The following is a 21,020-nucleotide window of genomic DNA, read 5'->3' on the forward strand; positions in this document are numbered from 1 at the left end:
TTCCACACCAAAGAATTGTCCTACTGGCTCACAGCGGCGTGAGGGAGATTATATTCAAACAGCTACTAGTACTCTCCACTCTCCACTCTCCACAAGGTCGGGAATAAGGAAGCCGCAAGACTGGGAAACCAGATAACTAGATTGTTGCTTAATGGTCAGTCTTTCCAACATGAAGACAATGTGGTTTGATTTGAGCCTGGAAGTTGGTTTACAACCATTCCACGGTTTTGATAGATTCAATTAATTGGTGGGTTATAATGAGCCCAATTTATACGCGGGGCCCAACCCCATCACGGACTACTGTCCTCCACATAGAGATCACCATCCATGGTCTAACCTTCTGTGATCAGGTTGGATAAAGTATCCTGTCTTTGAAATAGAAGATAGCACCAGGCTGCGACCGGCAGATGTGCCATGGCGCCAAGACCTGGGTATGTTTATCAATATCTTAGGACAAGAGACATAGACACAAATCAATGGAACTGATTTTCCGATCCCATGTGTGCTTAGGAAGTAATCCGGGGGCAAGCAGTAAGATGCGGGTGTCTCCGCTGTTCACGACGACGTCACTCTGTTTGGCCCTAAACCCTTTTGAGCATTCAAGTCAAGCTCGGTCCACATGCCATTCTACCTCCCACTTCCCTCTTCCCTTTCTTCACATAGCATTAGGTCACCTTCTGTTTGGTGGGATACGGAAATAAAGTAAGTAATCCCCGTCTGGCCGACAAACTCGCAATCGGTAAATTCCTGCTATTCAGAAAGGCGGGGAACGCAACTTGATACTAATGGTCGTCTTTTCACAGCGCTCGATCAATCTCAGCAACCCATTGCTATAGACGAGACATATTGGAAAAGAATATCCCAATTATCTGGAACAGGGGACTCTTGTTGAATATCCCTTGAACTGCTTAATCCCACACCACACCTACTAGATCCCATTCGCGAACGCGGGGTTGCATCCATTGCTGTGGCTGCCGTTGCTTCGGCCACCAACATCGAGCCTTTGCTTATAATCTGCAAAGACACATCTAAACGCACCGATCTATACTGCGAGTGTCTCCCGGGGTACTTTCCAACAGACTGAAGCTAGTACTGGGTTGGTCGGGCCCGTTTAATGGACAATTGTGGGACGCCGAACGGTCTACTCGAGTTCTGAGAGACCGCTTTGCGTTCCATCGGGTTCCCCAGCCTGCAAGTATAAGAGTCTGAACAGAATTCAACGTTCTGCCACGACTGACGGAGAGATATTGCCATAGCTATTTCTTGCTGCCGCCAATGGAGAACGTTCAGGGATGACTAGAGACAACAGTTCTGAACATGCACCATTACCCTCGTCAACTCACCATACAAAGACCGCCATCATGCCAAACCACAAAGCTTGGAATATGGATGAGGCCACACGCCACAGACTCCTCAAAAAGTACAAAACCCAGGTGGCTTCGGGGGCGTCGACCGTTTGCGCGACGTTGGCGGTGGTGAGTTCTCTACCCCGTGGACTTTTACTTCAAATTCTAAACCTTCAAATTTCTACAATATGGAATGTAAACAATGCTAATTCTTCATGATTCATTTGGCAGACTCCTTTAGAGAATGTCAAGACTCGGATGCAGACGTAAGTATCTGTACTCTACGTGACCTCGGAGATCGGAACAGCATGCTAATTAATCTCAAAGACACAACTTCAAAAACATATGGCAGTGTGTTCGCTATCTCTGGCGTACCGAGGGGCCTAGGGGATATGTAGCTGGTAAGTCGGTATCCATGAGTCGGTAGCTGAAGGATGGACTGATCGTTACATAGGCGCGCTTCCACCCTTGGCTAGCGTTACGGTGGTCCGTGTTGTCAACTTTACTGTGTACAATGCCTTCAAAGACATAATCGCTGATAACGTCGAGCGCGTAACTGGTTATAACCCTTTGGATCACTATAAAACCCCCGGAAGCACCCCCACCGTGACAGGGGTGCTTACCTTTACCGGTGCAGGCCTTGTCGCCGGATTGGTTGCATCGCCCATCGCTTGTATGTCCATACCTATTAGATGAAAAAGTGGAAGGCGAGGAGCTGACATTAAAACAGGCCCCTTTGAGCTGGCGAAGAATGTCGTCCAGACCTCCGTTCTCGTGTCGAACCGCGCAATGGCTGATCCAAACGCAGTCCGAGACCAAACTCTGCGTCACAAACCCCGCTTAGGGACCATTCAAGCCATCAAGCAGATATATATACGACATGGATTCTGGGGCCTTTACACCGGTTTCCGACTCCATGCGTTGCGCGACACCGTGGGATCAGGTCTATATTTCAGTGTTTACGAGACTGTGAAGCAAGTAGCAGCCAAGGAGTTGGGCCAAGACAAGAACCCCTTCGGTGCACCTATGATTGCTGGTGCCATTTGCAGCACTGTACCCTGGTTCTGCGTATGTGATCAGACCGGTTCCCCTATTATGAGGAACATGCACTAACGTGGACCACAGACTTATCCCCTCGACACACGCAAGACTCGTGCACAGAGTGTTCTGCTGGGGAAATCGAGCGAGATAGGCGAGGCCTCGCAGGCTGTCGCCAAATCCAGCATGTACAAGGGCCTGTCGATCATTCTTATCCGGACCGGCGTCAACAACATGATCTTGCTCAGCATTTTCGAATACATTAGAATGCGAATCGATGAACTGCCGAATTAAACCACCAGTTGATGGGGCCACGGCAATCATGCTAGGATGAAATGGAGGTTCACCTGTCGAACATTTTCTTTGCCATTGTGCATGAACATCAAGGTCCTTTTTCGTATTTATTACCGACATACACACATGGATGAGCTCGAAGCTCATTTTTAACAAATAGCAGATTGAATTATCAAAGTTTGAAGTCATATGTCAGAGAGGAAAAGTATTGCAAAAATGGATGCAATCGTCGTAGCGCTAGAATAACTTCACAATCGGCAGCATCTTCTCGGCCATATAGTTTGCATCCCACTTGAAGTTTCTTTAGCCAGATATTCTGTTCCATGGTTAGTCTAACAATCAGTTGATTGCTTTCTGGCTTGAACAATGGCGCTGTTTTGGTTATGCTCGGTCTTAGTCTCGCGTCCATAAAATCATCTAGCAATCCCTCTTCTTCGAGAAAGAAGATTGAACGGAGGCCATAAATTGATCTGGGTGGTTTCTGCCATCATCTTCAGCTTACAGTCGACAATAATACAGCCCAAACTCTTGTGTCTACCCATCCAACTCCACGCCACACGCAAGATATTGAAGCCCTCGAATCAATCGCCGTCGGATATCGCTCTCTTGTTGGAAGGGAGTGCTCCGTAGACACGCCACACAACCGTAGATCAAACGTAGGGCTTGGTGACGCTCATATCTAGTCCTGCCTTCAAAATCCGTTTCATAACAGAGATTGGTCTCCTCGGCAGCGTGCAAGTCCCTGGTGGCAAAGCTTGAGATGACCTCTCCACCAATGGTTGGAATTTTCGAGTTGGGTACACATCAATGGTTGAAGCGCCATGAGTAGCCTGGGCATAAGATAAGCAACTCATGACCTTGAGCAAGCTAAATGCGAGGACCGGGTATGGAATGAAGACCCCCTTTGCATGATTGGGCTCAAGTGATGCCTCAGGCCATTAAACGTCATCCCGTTGCCCGGTGGGGTTGAATTTCCCGCCGTCAAAACAAACGGAGTCTTCCACACCCCCGCCTCGAGCGAAAATGGAGTCGTGAGTACTCCCATGACTATGCGAAAAGGTACAAGACGAGGGCAAGGCCACTGACATTTTCTTCTGTTTCATTTCTATAGTAATATCCTCCAACTCCCGTTCCGGCGCTCCCATCCCGTATCACTGTCCGAAGCAATCACCCAGTACATCTCCTCCAAATATGATCAGCGCCCGGATATGTTCGCTGAGGATCTAATGATCATTGATCGTCTGAGATCCGAAGCTGTCAATGTCCAGGAACCACATTTTAGTGGTATCAGTCGCCTGGTCACATATGCGGCTCAGCTGAAATGGATGGGTGGAAAGTTCCCAATTGATGTGCGCCGCTCTTCCTAGCTCCTTGCTCTATAATTTGGTATTGAAAACTGACAGCTGGCATGCTATATAGGTCGGAGTGGATTTTTCGTGGTATCCGGCTTTTGGCTTTAATACTTCGCGGCCAGGTGAGTTGGTTTCTTGGGGTCACTCTCCGCATGGGTCCGGATATGAGACTAACAAGAATAAACCGTTTCTTTTAGTCTCGCAAAATAACCTACGCTTCGAACTAGCGAACATCCTATTCAATCTCGCCGCATTATACTCCCAGCTTGCATATGCGACCAACCGGACTACCGCAGATGGACTCAAACAGGCATGTAACTACCTCTGCTCCGCCGCTGGAGTATTGAGCCATCTTCGAACCGAAATTATCCCAGACCTTCGAACGTCGCCGCCGGAGGATATGGACGAAATGACCCTGCAGAGTTTGGAACTTCTTTTGCTCGGACAGGGCCAAGAGTGCTTCTGGCAGAAGGCTGTCAAAGATGGGCTGAAAGATGCATCTATTGCAAAGCTAGCAGCCAAGGTGTCCGATTTCTATGGCGACGCAGGTGACTTGGCTACCAAGTCTAATGCAATCAGCACCGACTGGATCCACCATATGACTGCAAAGCATCATCACTTTGCCGCTGCTGCTCAGTTCCGGCAGGCGCTTGACTGCTTGGAGAAGCGCAAGTATGGAGAAGAGGTTGCTCGGCTGCGCGATTGTTTGCTTTGCGTCAACGAAGGGTTGAAAGAGCAGCGGTGGATCAATCGGACTGTACTTGGTGACTTGACTGGATTGAAGAGCCGTGTCGGGGAAGACCTCAAGCGCGCGGAGAAGGATAACGATATAATTTACATCAACCCTGTGCCGCCCAAATCTGAGCTCAAAACGATCGAGCGTGCCAGCATGGTTCTTGCGAAAGCACCATCACAGGTCACTGATGCGATCTCTATGCTTGGCGATAATGGACCGTTGGGCCAGCCACTGTTCTCAAAGTTGGTTCCATACGCAGTTCACATTGCCGCCAGTATTTACACTGATCGTCGAGACCGACTGGTCAATGATACTCTCATTGGAGAGCTAGAGTCGATGACCGACAAGTTGCGAAAGTATGTATTCAACGGAAATAGAATATGTGTTGGGAAAGATTTTACTAACATCACCTCTAAGCTTGCTTTCATCACTCAATTTGCCAGGGTCATTACAGGCGCTCGAAAAACCACTAGGTCTCCCGCCCACGCTTGTGTCGCACGCAGAGGAAATGCGCCAACAAGATGGCCTGAATCGCTTGCACCGGTCTATCGATGACACCGCCAGAGTAAAAGGCAATGATCTGGCTGTGTATAAGGAAGGTGTTGAGCTTCTAGCAGCGGAGAAGGACGAAGACCTTGCAGCTCGTCATAAATACGGCACCGATCGCTGGACCCGCGCGACTTCGGAATCCGCCGCGCCTAAGCTTTACAAGAGTTTGAACGAAATCGACGACTATTTCACCTCCGCCCAAGGCAGTGATGACCTTGTCCAGCGCAAGCTGCGAGATTCACGGTCGGTCTTCATGGTTCTCACTGGCACAAATAGGGACTTGGAATCTTTTGTGCCTAGCAGCCGGAGGGTTGTGATTCCACCCGAGGTTGAGCGCGAGGCTAACCGGTTGCGCGGCTGTTTGAGCGAGGTCACTCGGATGGAGAATCGGCGGAAGCGACGAATTCAAACGTTGAAGGAGAAGGCTCGTGCGGATGATATTCGTACGTGTTTTCCTTTTTCATTAATGTTGACATCTACTAACGGATCGCATTCAGACCCGGCACTTCTAAGACAGACAGCTCGACTGGAGCGGGAATTCCCCATGCAACCTATCCAGGCAAGCCAGTTCGAGGATTTGTTCGAGGAGCAGCTGAAGCTGTATGATTCGGACCGTGAGATTCTGGCCCAGGAGCGGAGAGAGCAAGATCACCTTTCGGACCAGGTCCAAGAAGCTAACCGGGCATTTACTGGGTCTCATAAGGGTGATGCATCGACAAAGGAACGAGAAGCGGCACTCCAGGATCTGGAAAACGGATACCTAAAGTATAAAGAGATCATTTCCAACCTCGATGTCGGGCGAAAGTTTTACAATGATCTTGCAAAGATTGTAGCCAGGTTCCGCGACGACGCAAAGGCTTTTGTCCACCAGCGTCGTATGGAGGCAAGCCAGCTGGAAGCGTATGTGTTCCCCCCCCATCACTAAACCAACAGATTATCCCGAGGTCGCTGACACCAAATTTTCCCGAACCAGAGATATCTTCAATGCCACAGCGATGTCTTCACTGCATATTTCCCAGCCACACCTTCGCCAACAACCTCAGGAATCACCTCGAACCCATCACTCTCCCTCCGCCTACTCAGCAGCACAAGCCGCCCAGGCGCCATCGCAGCCAACCCCACCCGTTCACACCGCACGACCAGCTGAGACAGCACCTCCTCTCACGGCACCCCAACCGGTGCGCGCACCGGTAGCCCCACCCCCAGTTTCTTCGCCAAGCATGCCCGGGGGTATGCCTGGGGGTATGCCGGGTATGTGGGCCCCCGAAATGGGGATTCGATTTGGATCGGCCGGTGCCCCTCCCAATGCTACTCCCAGCACAGCAGCTAGACCAGCCCCGAGCCAGCCCGCCCGTGCTCCTCAGCCAGGGACCTGGGATCCCAGCCAGGGACTGCGCTTCTCTTGATGCTGTTGTGATACAAAACTGTTTAAATCTTATTTTGTAGATCCCACACCATCCCACATAGCTCTAGAGTTTTAGATGTTTAATTTGTCTTGCTCACGATATATGGCACGAGCAATGAGGTACAAGCATAGCCTTGACTGCATATAATTTCCATAGATTGCAGACAACCCCATGGAATGGATTATCTATCTGATTGGAGTTGACCAACTCCCGGTTCAACCTTGGTATTATATATTAACATTAATATATCCGAATATATCGTAGTATGGGTAGACTTAATCGTAACAATTGAGACATCGCAAGCCTGCAATAGCAACAATGAGACAGAGAACAACACATAAAATGGAACCACCATGATACATAGCACAACATGACGGGTGGAATGGACCAAGCAAATATTTCTGTCCAAAGTCGTGGAACAGGGAAGTCAATGCGTGGTAAGGCGCAAGATCAATCAGATATTTCACACAGTTCAAACTAGGAAGCCACAGAAGCACCTCAGCGAGCCCCGTGAGTCTTGACAGCGATACCAGCGCTATCTGTGGCATGCTGGAACTTGCCACTGGGCGATGCACTACCGTTCTGCGAAGCATGGCCATTAATGCCCCCAGCAACCTCGAATTCATCTTGCCCAATTTCAGCCTCATCCGTTTCAGAGCGGTCATCCTTTTTCTCACCCGTTGCGAGAAACTTGAAAGCGCTGCGCAACAGACAGTACAGCCAGAAGAGATTCAGAGCTTGGAGTACAGCCAGAAGTCCGAAGGTGATGACGTTGGAGATCCAGCACTTGTACTGTTGAGTCTCCCAGTTGAGCTCGTAGGGCCCGACGGTTCGGAACTCGGTTAGAAGGGAATAAAGAATTCGAAGATTCAGTACGTGGCGGAGATATATCCAGGCGCCGATCGAGGTTGCATAAAAGGGAATCATTATGTCCGGCGCGATGTAATGGAGAGATTTTGAAACCTGGGGAAATTGTCAATAGATGGCCGGAATGTTTTGGATTGTATCGAAACCAGAAGCACTGGTCTAATCGACTTACAGCAAGGAAGAAATCACTAATATCATGTGTGATATAAACAGCAATACCCATATACGTAAAGTGAAAGCGATAGCTGAGCGCAATAAGAGCCAGTGTCACGATATGATGCGCAACAAGCTCCATAAAATCCTTTCGCCGCTTCTCCATCCCCAACAGCATAACAACAGCCTGCTGCGCCCAGTAAGCCGCTTCGAACAGGTAGTAAAACTTGAACTCGGCCGCATGGGTCCTATGCGGGAAGAGTTCGTACATGCCACGCGTGTTGAAGTACCAGACCGGTGTCTGGCGCATGACATACAACCCTGCGGGGCCGAGCACACCAAAATACAGCATAGTATACGCCTGCTCCATGAAACGGGCCTGCTTTGCTCTGGACTTGATGTGCGAGGCTGCTAGGGGGCGCAGAATTTCTTGCATAATGAATTCGCGCGTGAAGGATAGCACGAGTACGTAGAATGACACGAATGCTATATCCCACAGCCCCTTGCCATACTGCGTGGGGGTACTTGGGTCGCCATTCAGGGATTCCACTCTGTAAGAGAGGAATATAAAATGAGAGATTGGGTTTGACTCGGTCGGGTTGAGTGCGTATAGTGAGAGGCAGGCGAGCACGAGAGCCAGTGGAATCGTCCAGGTGCGCTTACCCGCGAAGCGCTTACAGCGACGGAGAGAAAACGGCTTTTTAGGGCTCGAGATTGGGTTTGTTGAGCTTAATGAACTTGACGGGCTGGCTTGGCCATTTCCAATTGTCTCGGGTCCAGGTGAGCCATTGATATTCCTGCGCCTAAGGACGTCTTCTTTCATTGGCATTTGGTTGGCACCGTTCAGGGGCAATGAACTGGCGGTCATGTTTTGTACTTTGGAGATGGAGTTGAGATGAAAAATATAGAGCAGATGGAGCTAGGATGTACTTCAATGATAAACATAATATAACCGAAATGAGGCTACGCCAATTGGGCTAGTTAAAGGCCGAAGCCCTTTGCAATAAGTTGAAATGTCCCCATTTGGCTAGTCGATCGTATTCGGATATCCCGGGCCCGACCCCGATGCCAAGGAGCCTTTTTCTCTTTGACATGGCCCGGGAGGGAATGAATACAATTTACTGGGACTGAAGCAGCAGTATCTGTTTGAGACATGTTGACCACGGACACTTGGTATACAATCTATACTCTTCTCAACGGGACACCATGGTCGATGAATGCCCCGAGTAATCGTCTTCCCACGTTGAGTGGGAGGAGCAGCCTCGCTTCCTCCGACCAGCTCAGGAGTTTGGTCCGGCAGATACGATCAAATCTCACGGGAGAGCTTTGCTGATCGCTTTGCAACTTTGGGTTTGGTAAATATGCGCCCTGTTCAAAACATCGTGAGGGGCAGCGTAGATGTCACAACCGTAAGACCAGCTTGCCGAATACCAGTATTCTATTTCAAGTACAAGAATCTACTCGAAACAAGTCTCTACCTTTCTGAGAAGCCCGCATATAATGTATAGATACCAGACTATCATATTCAGCTCCTACATAGGACCATTTGTGATCCATTTGAGCCAAGGCCGTTTTTATGTTCTTCCATCTCTCTTACTAAAGACCTGGATATAAATTATTCCCAACTTATACAAATCAATTTACTTTACCAAAAACCCTTTCAGGGGACCAAATGCACTTTCTGCTTGAATTGATCTCTTATGAACATGCCTCTGCCGTTCGTTTGGGTTCTCTGTTCATATGTTGATTTTCTATGTAGATTCCAAAAAAACAAAAACCTCTTTTGTTTTCAAATCTGACCTCATCTTTTCAGTCATTTTAATCTTCATGGCTGGCCTGTGGTCCCCTCCAATGACCCTAGACTCAGCAATCCTAGTGGGACAGCTTCTCGGTCTCCCTTTGTGATCGCAGCTACTCTGGCCGGTATCAATGGAGTGCTACCAATTATTAATGCTGTCATAATCACCTCGGCGTGGTCTTCGGGCAACTCAAACATGCTCGGAGGGACTAGGATATTAATTAGGTTGGCGATGAACAGACAAACCCCAAAGTTCTTCACTCAACTTGACAGATTTTCGGTCCCCTGGATTGTAATCTCGTTCTACGCCCTTTTCATGAGTCTGGAATACATGTCGGTCTCCTCTACTGCCAGCACCATGTTTTATTGGCTACAAGACCTTGTCTCCATAATAACTCTGACCAACTGGCCTACTATTAAGTTTTGCCGGTGCTCAAAAAGAAAGAAATCATGTCTAACTTGTGAAGGTATCAGCTTCTGTGGCGCTTACTATTGATGCGACGTCCTGAATGTGAGATTCTACCCGTAATTTAGAGTTTCAAGGAATGCTCCGTGTATCGACAAACATTCAATGCCCGACTCTTGTGGGGTCCATGAGCCTGAAGTGTATTGTGAATAGAGGTCTGGTGAGCGATTAAATGTCATAAAGCAGGAGTGGAGGGGAGATGGAAATGGCTTCGGGGAAATATCATTGGAACCGTCCACGGGTGGATTTCCCGAAGCTTTCTAACAGCTTCGAGGTGGAATTAGGGCTCAGCACATCACATTCGAGTCCGATTTATTCTCGGGGAGCCCTACTTCTACCGAAAAAGTATCTAAGTAGTACTCGGTGTAAGATATTGTGGATCGAGAAAAAATAAATAAGCTCATCGAATAATAAGCTTAGAAACGTTAGCTTTTACCTAATTTCTCCGTTGGAGTTGGAGTAACTCGCCGTATTTTGACGATATCCTTTATTATACGAAATCCTGCATTGAACAAAGCTACCTCTTACATAACTGTTTACCAATTCTGTCGGAGTTAGTATGGGGAAATTATCTTATTTAGTAGGGCACCCAAGGTTGAAATCTTCGCGCCATTTCTACCCTCCATAATTTCCAATATCCCAGTAAACACACTTTAAAAAAATGGTTCACCACATTCATATCGCCGTCCTAGACGTTGATATTCCAGCTCGCAAATTATACGAGGCTAGAGGGCTCTGCAGTGCCCACTTCCGAACCATCCTCCGCGAGACTGCCTCACGTCTGAATCAGACACTTTTCTCCGAGAAAGAGCAACTCGAAGTCAAGATTACTCCATATGATATCCGAGGAGGCCATTATCCCGACCTATACAAGCTCCGCGGTCATGCAGGCGAGGACCAAATCCCCGTGCAATTCCCAGTGGACGCAGTCTTGATCACTGGCGGCTCACCCGGCGTATACGAAATGGACCATTCTCCATGGATGCAAGAACTCGAGAAATTCGTCAAAATAGTCTACAACCAATACCCGGAAGTCCGTATCCTTGGGACATGCTTCGGACACCAACTTATCTCGCACGCTCTCGTGCGCAACGTGGAAGACCCGGTCCGCGATGTCTGGGTTGAGAAATGCCCTCTCGGTCGTGAGGTCGGAATTTATACCGTTCAATTGGAAAAGGCATTCGTGCAGTCGTTCCCCGGTGCGCTCGGCGATCTTCCCGAGGGACAGTTGCGCATTCAGATGTTCCATGGCGATCGGGTGATGGCCGTTGAGAAGGGAACTGCTGTTACGCTTACCGATTCGCCGCCGGTTTCATTGCCTGCGCCATGGATTAATATTGGAAGTACACCCATCTGCCCTATTCAGGGGCTATACCACCCTGGTAGAGTGCTGTCTGTACAGGGTCATTATGAAATGGATGTCTTTGGCATGACCAAGATGTGCTTGGAATCTGCACCTATCATGGGATGGAAGGAGTCGAAGTTGGCGCTGTTCTTGGAACAAGTCGGGGATGAGCTTGAGGAAGGTCAAGATGATTCCAAGGCTTTTGCCTCTGCTGTGGTATCCTTCTTGGCTGGCTGTGAACAATGACATGTGGAGGGTGAGAAATTAAAGATAAGTGGCATATTTTCTTCCACTCGCGGAGCGAAAATGAATAGAATGAAATTGCAGAATAAAATATACATTATGCCAAAGGCCATACCTGTGCAATGTGGAACTTGGAATCTCCCGCCAAAGCTGCAAGTAATGCATTATATATACAGATCATTCGCTTTTCAAACCATCGAGGCGGGTAGAGCCACTGTAGGCTTCCGATGGCTATTTTTTCAAGAATGTCAAAGCCGCGATGCACAACGCATCCACTCCGGTTCTCATCGTTGGCTGGATCACCGGTGCAAACAAAGCCGAATGATTGCCAGGGATCTCTTCCATGGGTGTTTCTTTTCTCTGGCCCTTATCCCAGAGCTCTGGGTCAATTCCTCCAATGAACCAAAAGGAGCAAGGAAGTCCCTGAGAAGTACCCAACGTGGAGAAATCCTCGCTAACATTGGTCCTTGGAGTATCATCATCAAAGTCGTCGAAATGGTCTGCGAAGGACGCGGCCAGTTGGGAGGCCACCTGTTTATCGTTGTCGGTGGGCGGAAACCGCCTCGTTGGTGTGAACAACGGCGGTTTTGGCGACCCACTGGCAATACACTCGGCTTCAACAATGCGCCGGATAGCAGAAATTATTTTCTCCCTAGTCTCCAACTTGACAGTTCTAAAATCAACGCCAATTTCCGCCCGATCCGCAATGATATTTTCCGTCTGCCCGGCCTGCAGGCTCCCGACCGTCACGACAGCAAGATCACTCGGATCCACCTCTCTACTCACAATGTCTTGAAGCCTAACAACAACATGTGCAGCAAGGAGCACGGGGTCTACGGTCTGATGTGGCATTGACCCATGACCACCGCGGCCGTACAGTGTGATCTTCAAACTATCGGCAGCAGCCATGATCGTGCCAGGCCGGGAACCAACACTTCCCGCTCGCATTCGCATGACGTGCTGGCCAAAGACGTAATCGGGCATGGGGATCTTGGAGTAAAGTCCATCGTCAACCATTGCCTGGGCGCCTCCGCCCCGCTCTTCGTTCGGCTGGAAGAGTACAATCAAAGTCCCGCTCCACGCTGTCTGTGTACGGGCCAAAATTTCAGCAGCTGCGAGGAGACATGTAATGTGCATATCATGGCCACATGCATGCATCACTGGTTTTTCATTGCCGTCGGCATCAGACATAGTCACCGAACTCGCGTAGGGGAGTCCGGTGAGTTCCTTGACTGGAAGCGCGTCCATGTCAGCGCGAAGAAGAATTGTCTTTCCAGCGCCATTCTTCAGAACCCCTACGAGGCCGTACCCTCCGATATTTGTGTGGATCTCATAGGCTCCGAGCTGAGACAAATGCGTAGCGATGGTTTCAGAGGTGGCCTTCTCTTGTAGCGACAGCTCAGGGTGCGTATGGAAATGCTTGTAGAGAGCTTCATAAGGGGCCAAATCCACTGCGGCAGTGGCTAATATGTCTGACAACGTCTTTTGAGTCATTTTGTGGATGATGTGCTAGGAAACTGTCGTGAGGGGAACTGATGCTCTGCCCCCGGACGGGGCAGGAAGGGAGATTATTCAGCCAAGGGGCCCCGGGCTCTAGGGGACCCCCACCTGCGAGAACACGCCATGACTCATCTTATCCACATAAACAGCCTCCGATATAAGACACTTGAACGGATATAAAATGGCCTTTGCATATCGACATTTAATATTGACCAGTTCGCACATTCTTCCCGGACAGCCGTTCAGTCTTTGAACAAGAGGCAGCCAAATCGTATCGTGGGGTTTAGATTGTGTAGGGGCCAACTCTACCTGTACCTATACTAGCCGTGTCTTTCGTTTCATCGAAGGGCCAGCATCGCCCTCAATAAGCGTGTTTCAAAAATGCATATCATGCGAATGTATCGGACTTTGCAAAAGTTGGTGCTTCTACCAGTGGGACTTGGCAATCAGCTGCCACTGCTATTGTAGGGTTCATGATGTTATTGGATGTTGATGGGTCGAAAGAATGTCATATACGGACCTCGGAAGAGACAGAGAGATTGGGAAGTGCGAACAGTACGAATTGGAAGGAACTACCGCCCCAGAAAATCAGGAATCTTAGCCAACCTAAGCTCTGAAGGTCAGTTCAATATCACTCTACATCTCGTACCTTGAGGTGGGAAAACTTTCAAAGGAAACTTTCCAATTAGAATGGACTAATAAATCCACTATTATCAAAACTAAATACATAACATGCATCTGGCGAATAAATCAAAAACGCAGCAAAGCCATTCTAAAGGAGTGGTGCGAAAGCAGCCCACAATAGACCCATTAAGCCAACACGAGGAATATTTATGGACCGTGCCGCATTGTAGGACGGAGAAGGTGCAGAGGTAGTTGTTGAATCAGTCTGACTTCCGCGACCCGCGCCCGATGTGCTGCCCGAAGCATTATCAGATGTGCTTTCATCGCCTGATCCTGCGTCCAGAGTGCTCGACGTGGTCTTTATTGAGCCGGGCAATGAAGTTGTAATAAGCGAGCCAGATACCGAAGTCGTGATAATTGACCTAGGTACTGAGCTTGTCACGAGCGAGCCTGACGTTGAGATTGTCACAACATGTCCAGAGAAGGAAGTTGTTACCACTGAGCCGGTTGTTTCCTCTCTCTCAGTGCCAGTAGTGCTTTTGTCGGTGGACTGAGTGCTCTTTGACACGGTATTTGTAGGCTCAGCTGTCGTCTCTTCAGTGCTGGGGACTTTGGTTCTGGTGGCTTGGGTACCTGTGACTGTGGCTGCTGTCGTTGCTTCGGTGCTTGTAGTAGTGGTTCTATCGGTGACCCGGGTGGTCGTCGTCGGGGTTTTTGTTTTAGTGCTAGTGGTACTTTCTTGTGTCGTGGAAGTGACCATATCGGAGCAGTAATTCAGCCACTGTACAAACGTCGGTAACATTTTGGATGAATATGCATCGGAACCAGATTCGCCGTTGTTGGTGATGCATTCCTCGCAAACACCCAAATTTTCCATGAACGGCGAGTCGCTCTTGCAAAGCTCGGATGTCTTTCCAAGCTTTTCCGGTACAAGCGCAGCACCGTTGCAATCATTGTAACACACATCAGGAATGTTCGTTATATCAGCCCTTTTTGTATTTTGGGCGACATCGAAGTCCCACAGGGACATGTAGCGTTTACTGTTGGCTGCAGATGGGTCTTCCGACAAATGGAAGATGGAGTAGTCGAGACCGAAGTCCTCCGGGTTGAGGTTGTAATAATTGTTCGAGACATTGTACTGCCAAGATGGATGGACGTCCAGAGGCGGGGCCACAATGCAGTCTGAGGGATTGCAGACGTATCCGGGCTCAGGGAGACCTGCTTCCACGTTGCATCCCGAGCGGTCACCTGTATGAGGTGGCTTGCAGAGATACCCGGGTGCGCAGCCCCAGGTATAGTCATCTGGCAACACAGCAGAGGGTGTGTAGGATGGATTACTGGTAAGACTGGAGCATACAGAGGCAGATATCGTGGTGGTAGTACTAGATGGGGGAACTGTTTTGGTTGTTGGTGATTCTGGTAGTGTTAGCTGTTGTAATAATACCGAATTTTGCATGCGTGATAACGTACCTGGGATAGTGACAGTGGTAACGCTTGAAGTGGTTATAGGTGTCGATGTCGTTGTAGTTGATGTCGTTGTTGTTGTCGTTGTCGTTAATGTCGTCGTAGTTGATGTCGTTGTGGTTATAGGCGTCGTTGTCGATGTCGTTGTCGTTGTGGTGGTTATAGGTGTGGTTGTGCTTGTGGGTGTTGATGTAGTTGTAGATGTCGTTGTCGTTGATGTCGTTGTCGTTGATGTCGTTGTGGTTGATGTCGTTGTCGTTGATGTCGTTGTGGTTGATGTCGTTGTGGTTATAGGTGTCGTTGTCGATGTCGTTGTCGTTGTGGTGGTTATAGGTGTGGTTGTGCTTGTGGGTGTTGATGTAGTTGTAGATGTAGTTGTGGTTATAGGTGTCGACGTGGTTGTAGATGTCGATGTCGTTGTCGTTGATGTCGTTGTCGTTGATGTCGTTGTCGTTGATGTCGTTGTAGTTGATGTCGTTGTGGTTATAGGCGTCGTTGTCGATGTCGTTGTCGTTGTGGTGGTTATAGGTGTGGTTGTGGTTGTGGTTGTGGGTGTCGACGTGGTTGTAGATGTTGTAGTTGATGTGGTGGTGGTTATAGGTGTCGATGTTGATGTGGATGTGGACGTGGTTGTACACGTGGTTGTGGTTATAGGTGTCGTCGATGTCGTTGTCGTTGTGGTTATTGGCGTTGATGTCGTTGTAGATGTGGATGTCGTCGTGCACCTGGTTGTCGTTGTAGGCGTCGATGTCGTCGTGCACCTGGTTGTCGTTGTAGGTGTCGATGAGGTTGTTGGTGTTGATGTCAAGTCATCTGTGCATGTACACGATGTAATGGTCTCGGTTGTGTAATCCGTAATTGTTTCTATAGGACCAATTTTGGGCAGCGCTATACCCACACTCGCGGCGGCAGCCACCGGTCCAATACCAACATCGGCAATGACATTCAGAGTCGGACCATTTCGACAACCACTAACAGTCTTGGTCGTAGCCTCAGTAATAGTAATTGCAGTGGCGCCTGGAGAGATATTTCCAGTCTGCGTAGCAGTTTCGGTAGCTGTTTCAGCGGTGCATGACCTGTCATCACCAAGCCAAAGTGTAACTCCGATTCTTACTATGGCAGGCAATCCGTCCACCTTTTCTGGCAGTGTGGGAGGTTTGTTGATTAAGCTATGACTTGATGTCACCAAAGCGAAGATAGTCGCCAACAGCGACAACCAAGCGACCGTATCCTTCATGTTTACCTGTCTGTAGAAGGAATTTCGAGGATGTCAAGGTAGACTACACAAAGAAAATCGAAGGAATTAGCAGACATCAATACATACGCACGGTCCCCTGAATCAAGAACGCCCAACCCCACGAGGCTCAAAATGTGCCGCAGTCGCATCCGATGGGCATCAGCTCGGACAGCATAGCCCCATAGCGACATAGTTTATGAGAAAATAATATCCCGTCCCGTATAATTATGCATCTAATGCGGTCGAGAACTAGCAAAAGTACGTAGGGTCCCTCCAGTTGATGGGTTGTATTTTCCGTAGCTGCACCCTAGCCATGCATCAACACAAGCATGGTAATGATCAGACCACTCGGGCCATAAGCTGAGCGGGCTCACTGCGTCGCATCTTTCCTTTTTCTGTTTTTTTACCTTGAGCTACTTCGTATTCAAAGCGGGGACAATTGACAACAAAGACGATCTGAAAACAAAGCCGCATGACAAGTTCCGAGACCCCGCCCCTTGCCTTTTGCATTTGGATATCCAAAAAAAAAATATCTATGGGACCTATCATCTCGCAAATTCCAACTGATGATCTCAACCATCTCAACTGAAAAATGTGGTTTCTTTTGGGGACGGTGCTGGTGCTGGTAGACAGCGCAGTGGCCGTATGTAGTAATAATCAGACTCAAGTCAATTTTTCCATGTGCAACTGGCAAGGCCTACGTGGTAGGCACTTCATCTTTTCAAATTGCTTCTTTTTTACTGACCCGGGTAGCGAATATCCTGCGCGATACAATCTTCCTCGATGGTGGGCAGCTATGGTATCAAAGGTATGAGCTTGTCCGTCAAAGATAATTTTCCCTAACAAGTCCAGAGAGTATGATGATGGTTGCGTTCAACCCCAACCGGATGATAGTAAGCGCAACTGAATGGATATTTTACAAAGCTAACTAGCAGCAGATGTGAAATCCACCATCCGTTACCTAAATCTTACCACTTCTTTCAACACTACATCGGATTTCATGCATATCCTCAAAGATATGCTTGTCGTTGGCGGTTCTACTAGTTTAGCTCCGACTTACGTTGATGGCACAATGTTGGCCAATGACAACGAGTTCTATCTCTATGGGTTGGCGTCCCTCGTCTCTCCCTCGTCGAATGACTCACTGACTCTGAGGCTCTGTATTGCAGAGGCATGCTTCTTGATAACGGAAATCCTAAGCCTCCGTCAGCTAATGAGGTCCTGACGTACGCCGCGCACCAATATGGCGCTTATAGAACCTCGTGGGCGCCCGGCTGGAACCAAGAATATCTCCCTACAAATGTCACACGGTATATCACCAATGGCGCTGCCGCTTCCGCACCCAGTGAGAACCTAGGCTTTTACTTCAGTGGGATGCGTGCGCAGGACTGGGGCGATTTCAATCTAAGACAGCAACAATCCAATCAAACAGCCGATACGCTAATCACCCTGGACATGTCGGTGCTGAACGACGCGAAGTGGACAAACGACACACTGCCGAGCTATATTCCTGCCCGTTCCAATGCGGAACTGGTCTGGGTACCTGTATCCAAGTCCGGAGTTTTAGTTGCCATTGGCGGAGTGATTGATCCCATTCTGTTTTTCAGGAATGACAAAGCAAACTCATCACGGACGGCAGAGAGCAAAAGGATTAGCCCGACATTCATGGACACTGTCTCTGTCTTCGATGTCGAGAGTAAAACCTGGTATCTCCAGAAAACGAAGGGTGATATACCGCCGCAGTTGACGGAGTTCTGCTCTGTACTTGCAAGTGCGGAAGATGGATCATCTCATAATATCTACATCTATGGGGGGTATGACGGTCTCAAGTATAACGCCAACCCGTCCGACGACGTGTATATATTGTCTCTGCCTTCCTTCGAGTGGTTCAAAGCGTACAGCGGTACAAACAAACACAGTCGCAGTGGTCATCGATGCATCAAAGTATATCCCGATCAAATGCTGGCAGTTGGAGGTCAACATGTCGACTCGACTCGGTGCTTGGAGGGCGGTGTCATTGTCAACTTTAATCTCAACACCCTGAAATTTGAGGATGAATATGATCCCGCAAAGTGGAGTAAGTACAAAGTACCAGATCTTGTGACAAAGCATATAGGCGGCAAGTGAGTATAGACCCAGCAGTGCAGAAAGCGAATGGTCATGGCTGACACCTTATTAGCTCCGATGGAGGTGCAACCGTCACCGCTCCATCATCATGGACCAACAGCTCTCTAGGGACAGTTTTTGGCAAGAAGTACAGCAAGATTGTCAAGACATATTGGCCATACAATAGCACAAGCAACGATACCAGCGCTAGTGGCTCCGTGGAAGATCACAACGGGCGCAGCGGATTCCCCAGCTGGGCTGGTGGAGTAATCGGCGCAGTCTTGGGTCTCCTCATCATTGCGGTCCTTGTCGGACTCTTCTTCCTTCGCCGACGTCACCGTAAACGCAAGGCTGCGGAAGCCGAATCAGAAGCCATAGAGGCTAAAAATAGGAACAGTCGCCCAGAATGGATGTACGCGAGCGGCCCAGCCTCCTCTGGACTGGGGCCAGGATCTGAGACAGGGCAGACAGTACAGACAATGAATACCACGCCAACTCAGCGCTCAACAACACAGCCATCGATGACACAGGCTTCAACTGTGCCGGATTCCTTCGTCTCGCCCGCGACCCCTGGCACGGTAGAATCTGGAGGAGGTGCGCTATATGAGATGCAGGGTATGTTGATGACTTTCTTTATTCAACCCCCGATAGAAAATAAGATACCGAGTACTGTTACTGACGTCCATCCAGATTCATCACCCGTTGAACTCCCCACGCCATTCAACGCCCCCTCCGTCGCCCAGGGTATAACTCCGAAGCCCGATCCGAGACGAGGCTCCCAATCTCCTGTCTCACCGCAAACTTATAGTGAGACGGGCTCGGAGTACTCCTATCCAACAGGCCACAGCCGGCGCCCATCTTCACTGTCAATAGCATCGCCAACGTCGATTGAGAACGTGATGAGCGGTCGGCCGTCGCATTTTTATGAATCTTTTGATAGTTCAGATAACCGGCGAGCAGCCCATCGATCTGATGTTTCCCAGCTGACCGACCATTCAGAAGAGAAGGGGTGGAAAGAGGGCAGTGCGACGATTCGTGAGGATGAATAAAATGAATATCATATATATATATATCTGAGATCTAATATGGTGATAACATTTGCATGTGAAATAGAGAGATCGGTCAGTTTGCTCGTGGTCAACTTGTTTGTGTCATAATTTCATAATAACGAAAGTGATTTGCAGGGCTAAAGTACAAAATTCCCAAATATAAGCCCGAGTCACGTCAATATACTCCGTCGAACCGCATGCTGGGTATATTGACCCGTCATATTTGGATCCCGACCATACACGCCAGTTGCAGCCAAAGTGGCCAATGATACAGGTATCTCAAAATGCTTGTTGACAGCCGAGCTCAGTGGAGAATCCGGTTCCCAAGGTGAGTTGAGTATATTAACTGTCGCTCGCCCGGCAACGAATTGGGGTTCTCGATCTAGAACATGTGAGCTTGGAAACACAGATGTCAATGAACTGGCTGGCAATACCTTTAATCGGAGGTTGAAAAACTAGAACAGGCTGACCATCCTCATCCCGGGAAGGAGATTTGTCGCCCTTGTCTCGCATATCCCATCTTCGCTTCGATCGTGGGGGTATAGATTCTTTCACGGGCTTCTCGGCTCCCGAGAACTTCCCTCGGGAGGCGATACCAGCCCCCCAGCGCAATCGGATCTCGTATCCCTCACAAGTGAGCCCCTTGGAACTACATTTTTGACAGCCTGGGCGTAATTCATCGCACTGGATCCTCCTTTTCTTGCAGGTCCAGCATCCCTTGAAAGAGCGATGACGGTGGGAATCCTTTTGCTTCTCGGTCGGAGGCATGTTGAGAAAGCGTTTGTCAAGGCAAATAATAGTAAGGTCCAAAAGCCCCAGGAAATCCTAGAACTCACGCATATATATTCGTGCGAGGGTTGGTGCTATACGCATCCTCGGATTGTGATTGGCCGAACAAAGATCTCAGTGAGCGAAATAATACTTTCTGACCTCCTATAGGGAGTGCTTCCCCAGTGATTGACAAAGACATATTTCACTAATTGCCTCAAATTGCGCCAAAAGGTATCTCATATGCGACCCAGGGGAGATGGTCCAGTTTGAAGTTGAATGTTAGTGCTTGGATGTGTTTACGTTTTAGGCAGGTCCATGCATGAAAACAAGCTTGACTTCTTCTCCACTGACAATTCTAACACTTTCACAGTCAATAATTATGAATTCTGAGGGATTACATTGAGGCGTTGCGACCGTTATGTTCAACTCGTGGACAGCCCCTATGTGTCACAAAATCAGAATTTCACCGCCAATTCCTTATATGGATATTTATATTTCCAAACATCATATATCAACATTGCATATAACAACCCGCATCTACCTTCCACAGAGGGAATGTTCAGTATTCGTGGAATGTGGGGTAAAAAAAAACTGGAGCTCTACACAGACCTGAGTGAAATGGCTCTACGTTTTCGATCTACCATGTGGGCCACGCTCGGTGAATCTCCAGTAGGAG

General features: G+C 48.8%; 8 protein-coding genes across 8 annotated transcripts; 4 read left to right on the forward strand and 4 right to left on the reverse strand.

Annotated features, from left to right (window-relative positions):
- Positions 1–1,361: 1,361 nt before the first annotated feature.
- Positions 1,362–2,678, forward strand: N7447_010522 (putative mitochondrial carrier protein; the record flags this gene model as incomplete). The annotated part of the gene is made up of 6 exons (XM_057234784.1): positions 1,362–1,475; positions 1,578–1,612; positions 1,674–1,747; positions 1,801–2,019; positions 2,077–2,414; positions 2,472–2,678. The coding sequence occupies 6 exons, from the start codon at positions 1,362–1,364 to the stop codon at positions 2,676–2,678; spliced, it is 987 nt and encodes a 328-aa protein (XP_057081004.1).
- Positions 2,679–2,850: 172 nt separating this feature from the next.
- On the reverse strand, positions 2,851–3,532 carry N7447_010523 (uncharacterized protein; the record flags this gene model as incomplete). Its single annotated transcript, XM_057234785.1, has 3 exons — positions 2,851–3,148; positions 3,217–3,420; positions 3,444–3,532. 3 exons carry the CDS (start codon positions 3,530–3,532, stop codon positions 2,851–2,853), a joined length of 591 nt encoding a protein of 196 aa, XP_057081005.1.
- Positions 3,533–3,701: 169 nt separating this feature from the next.
- On the forward strand, positions 3,702–6,721 carry N7447_010524 (putative pH signal transduction protein PalA; the record flags this gene model as incomplete). Its single annotated transcript, XM_057234786.1, has 7 exons — positions 3,702–3,709; positions 3,790–4,027; positions 4,098–4,152; positions 4,228–5,122; positions 5,184–5,758; positions 5,813–6,215; positions 6,289–6,721. 7 exons carry the CDS (start codon positions 3,702–3,704, stop codon positions 6,719–6,721), a joined length of 2,607 nt encoding a protein of 868 aa, XP_057081006.1.
- Positions 6,722–7,219: 498 nt separating this feature from the next.
- On the reverse strand, positions 7,220–8,609 carry N7447_010525 (TRAM1-like protein; the record flags this gene model as incomplete). The annotated part of the gene is made up of 2 exons (XM_057234787.1): positions 7,220–7,684; positions 7,761–8,609. The coding sequence occupies 2 exons, from the start codon at positions 8,607–8,609 to the stop codon at positions 7,220–7,222; spliced, it is 1,314 nt and encodes a 437-aa protein (XP_057081007.1).
- Positions 8,610–10,666: 2,057 nt separating this feature from the next.
- N7447_010526 (type 1 glutamine amidotransferase) lies at positions 10,667–11,596 on the forward strand (the record flags this gene model as incomplete). Its single annotated transcript, XM_057234788.1, has 1 exon — positions 10,667–11,596. One exon carries the CDS (start codon positions 10,667–10,669, stop codon positions 11,594–11,596), a length of 930 nt encoding a protein of 309 aa, XP_057081008.1.
- A 228-nt stretch (positions 11,597–11,824) lies between these two features.
- N7447_010527 (M20 family metallopeptidase) lies at positions 11,825–13,087 on the reverse strand (the record flags this gene model as incomplete). The annotated part of the gene is made up of 1 exon (XM_057234789.1): positions 11,825–13,087. One exon carries the CDS (start codon positions 13,085–13,087, stop codon positions 11,825–11,827), a length of 1,263 nt encoding a protein of 420 aa, XP_057081009.1.
- A 778-nt stretch (positions 13,088–13,865) lies between these two features.
- Positions 13,866–15,173, reverse strand: N7447_010528 (uncharacterized protein; the record flags this gene model as incomplete). Its single annotated transcript, XM_057234790.1, has 1 exon — positions 13,866–15,173. One exon carries the CDS (start codon positions 15,171–15,173, stop codon positions 13,866–13,868), a length of 1,308 nt encoding a protein of 435 aa, XP_057081010.1.
- Positions 15,174–17,097: 1,924 nt separating this feature from the next.
- Positions 17,098–19,573, forward strand: N7447_010529 (Kelch repeat-containing protein; the record flags this gene model as incomplete). Its single annotated transcript, XM_057234791.1, has 7 exons — positions 17,098–17,122; positions 17,172–17,226; positions 17,271–17,311; positions 17,357–17,525; positions 17,588–18,541; positions 18,598–19,139; positions 19,215–19,573. 7 exons carry the CDS (start codon positions 17,098–17,100, stop codon positions 19,571–19,573), a joined length of 2,145 nt encoding a protein of 714 aa, XP_057081011.1.
- Between the last annotated feature and the right edge of the window lie 1,447 nt (positions 19,574–21,020).

This window comes from Penicillium robsamsonii, assembly GCF_028829455.1.
Source record: "Penicillium robsamsonii strain IBT 29466 chromosome Unknown utg000007l_segment0_segment0, whole genome shotgun sequence".
Lineage (NCBI taxonomy): Eukaryota > Fungi > Ascomycota > Eurotiomycetes > Eurotiales > Aspergillaceae > Penicillium > Penicillium robsamsonii.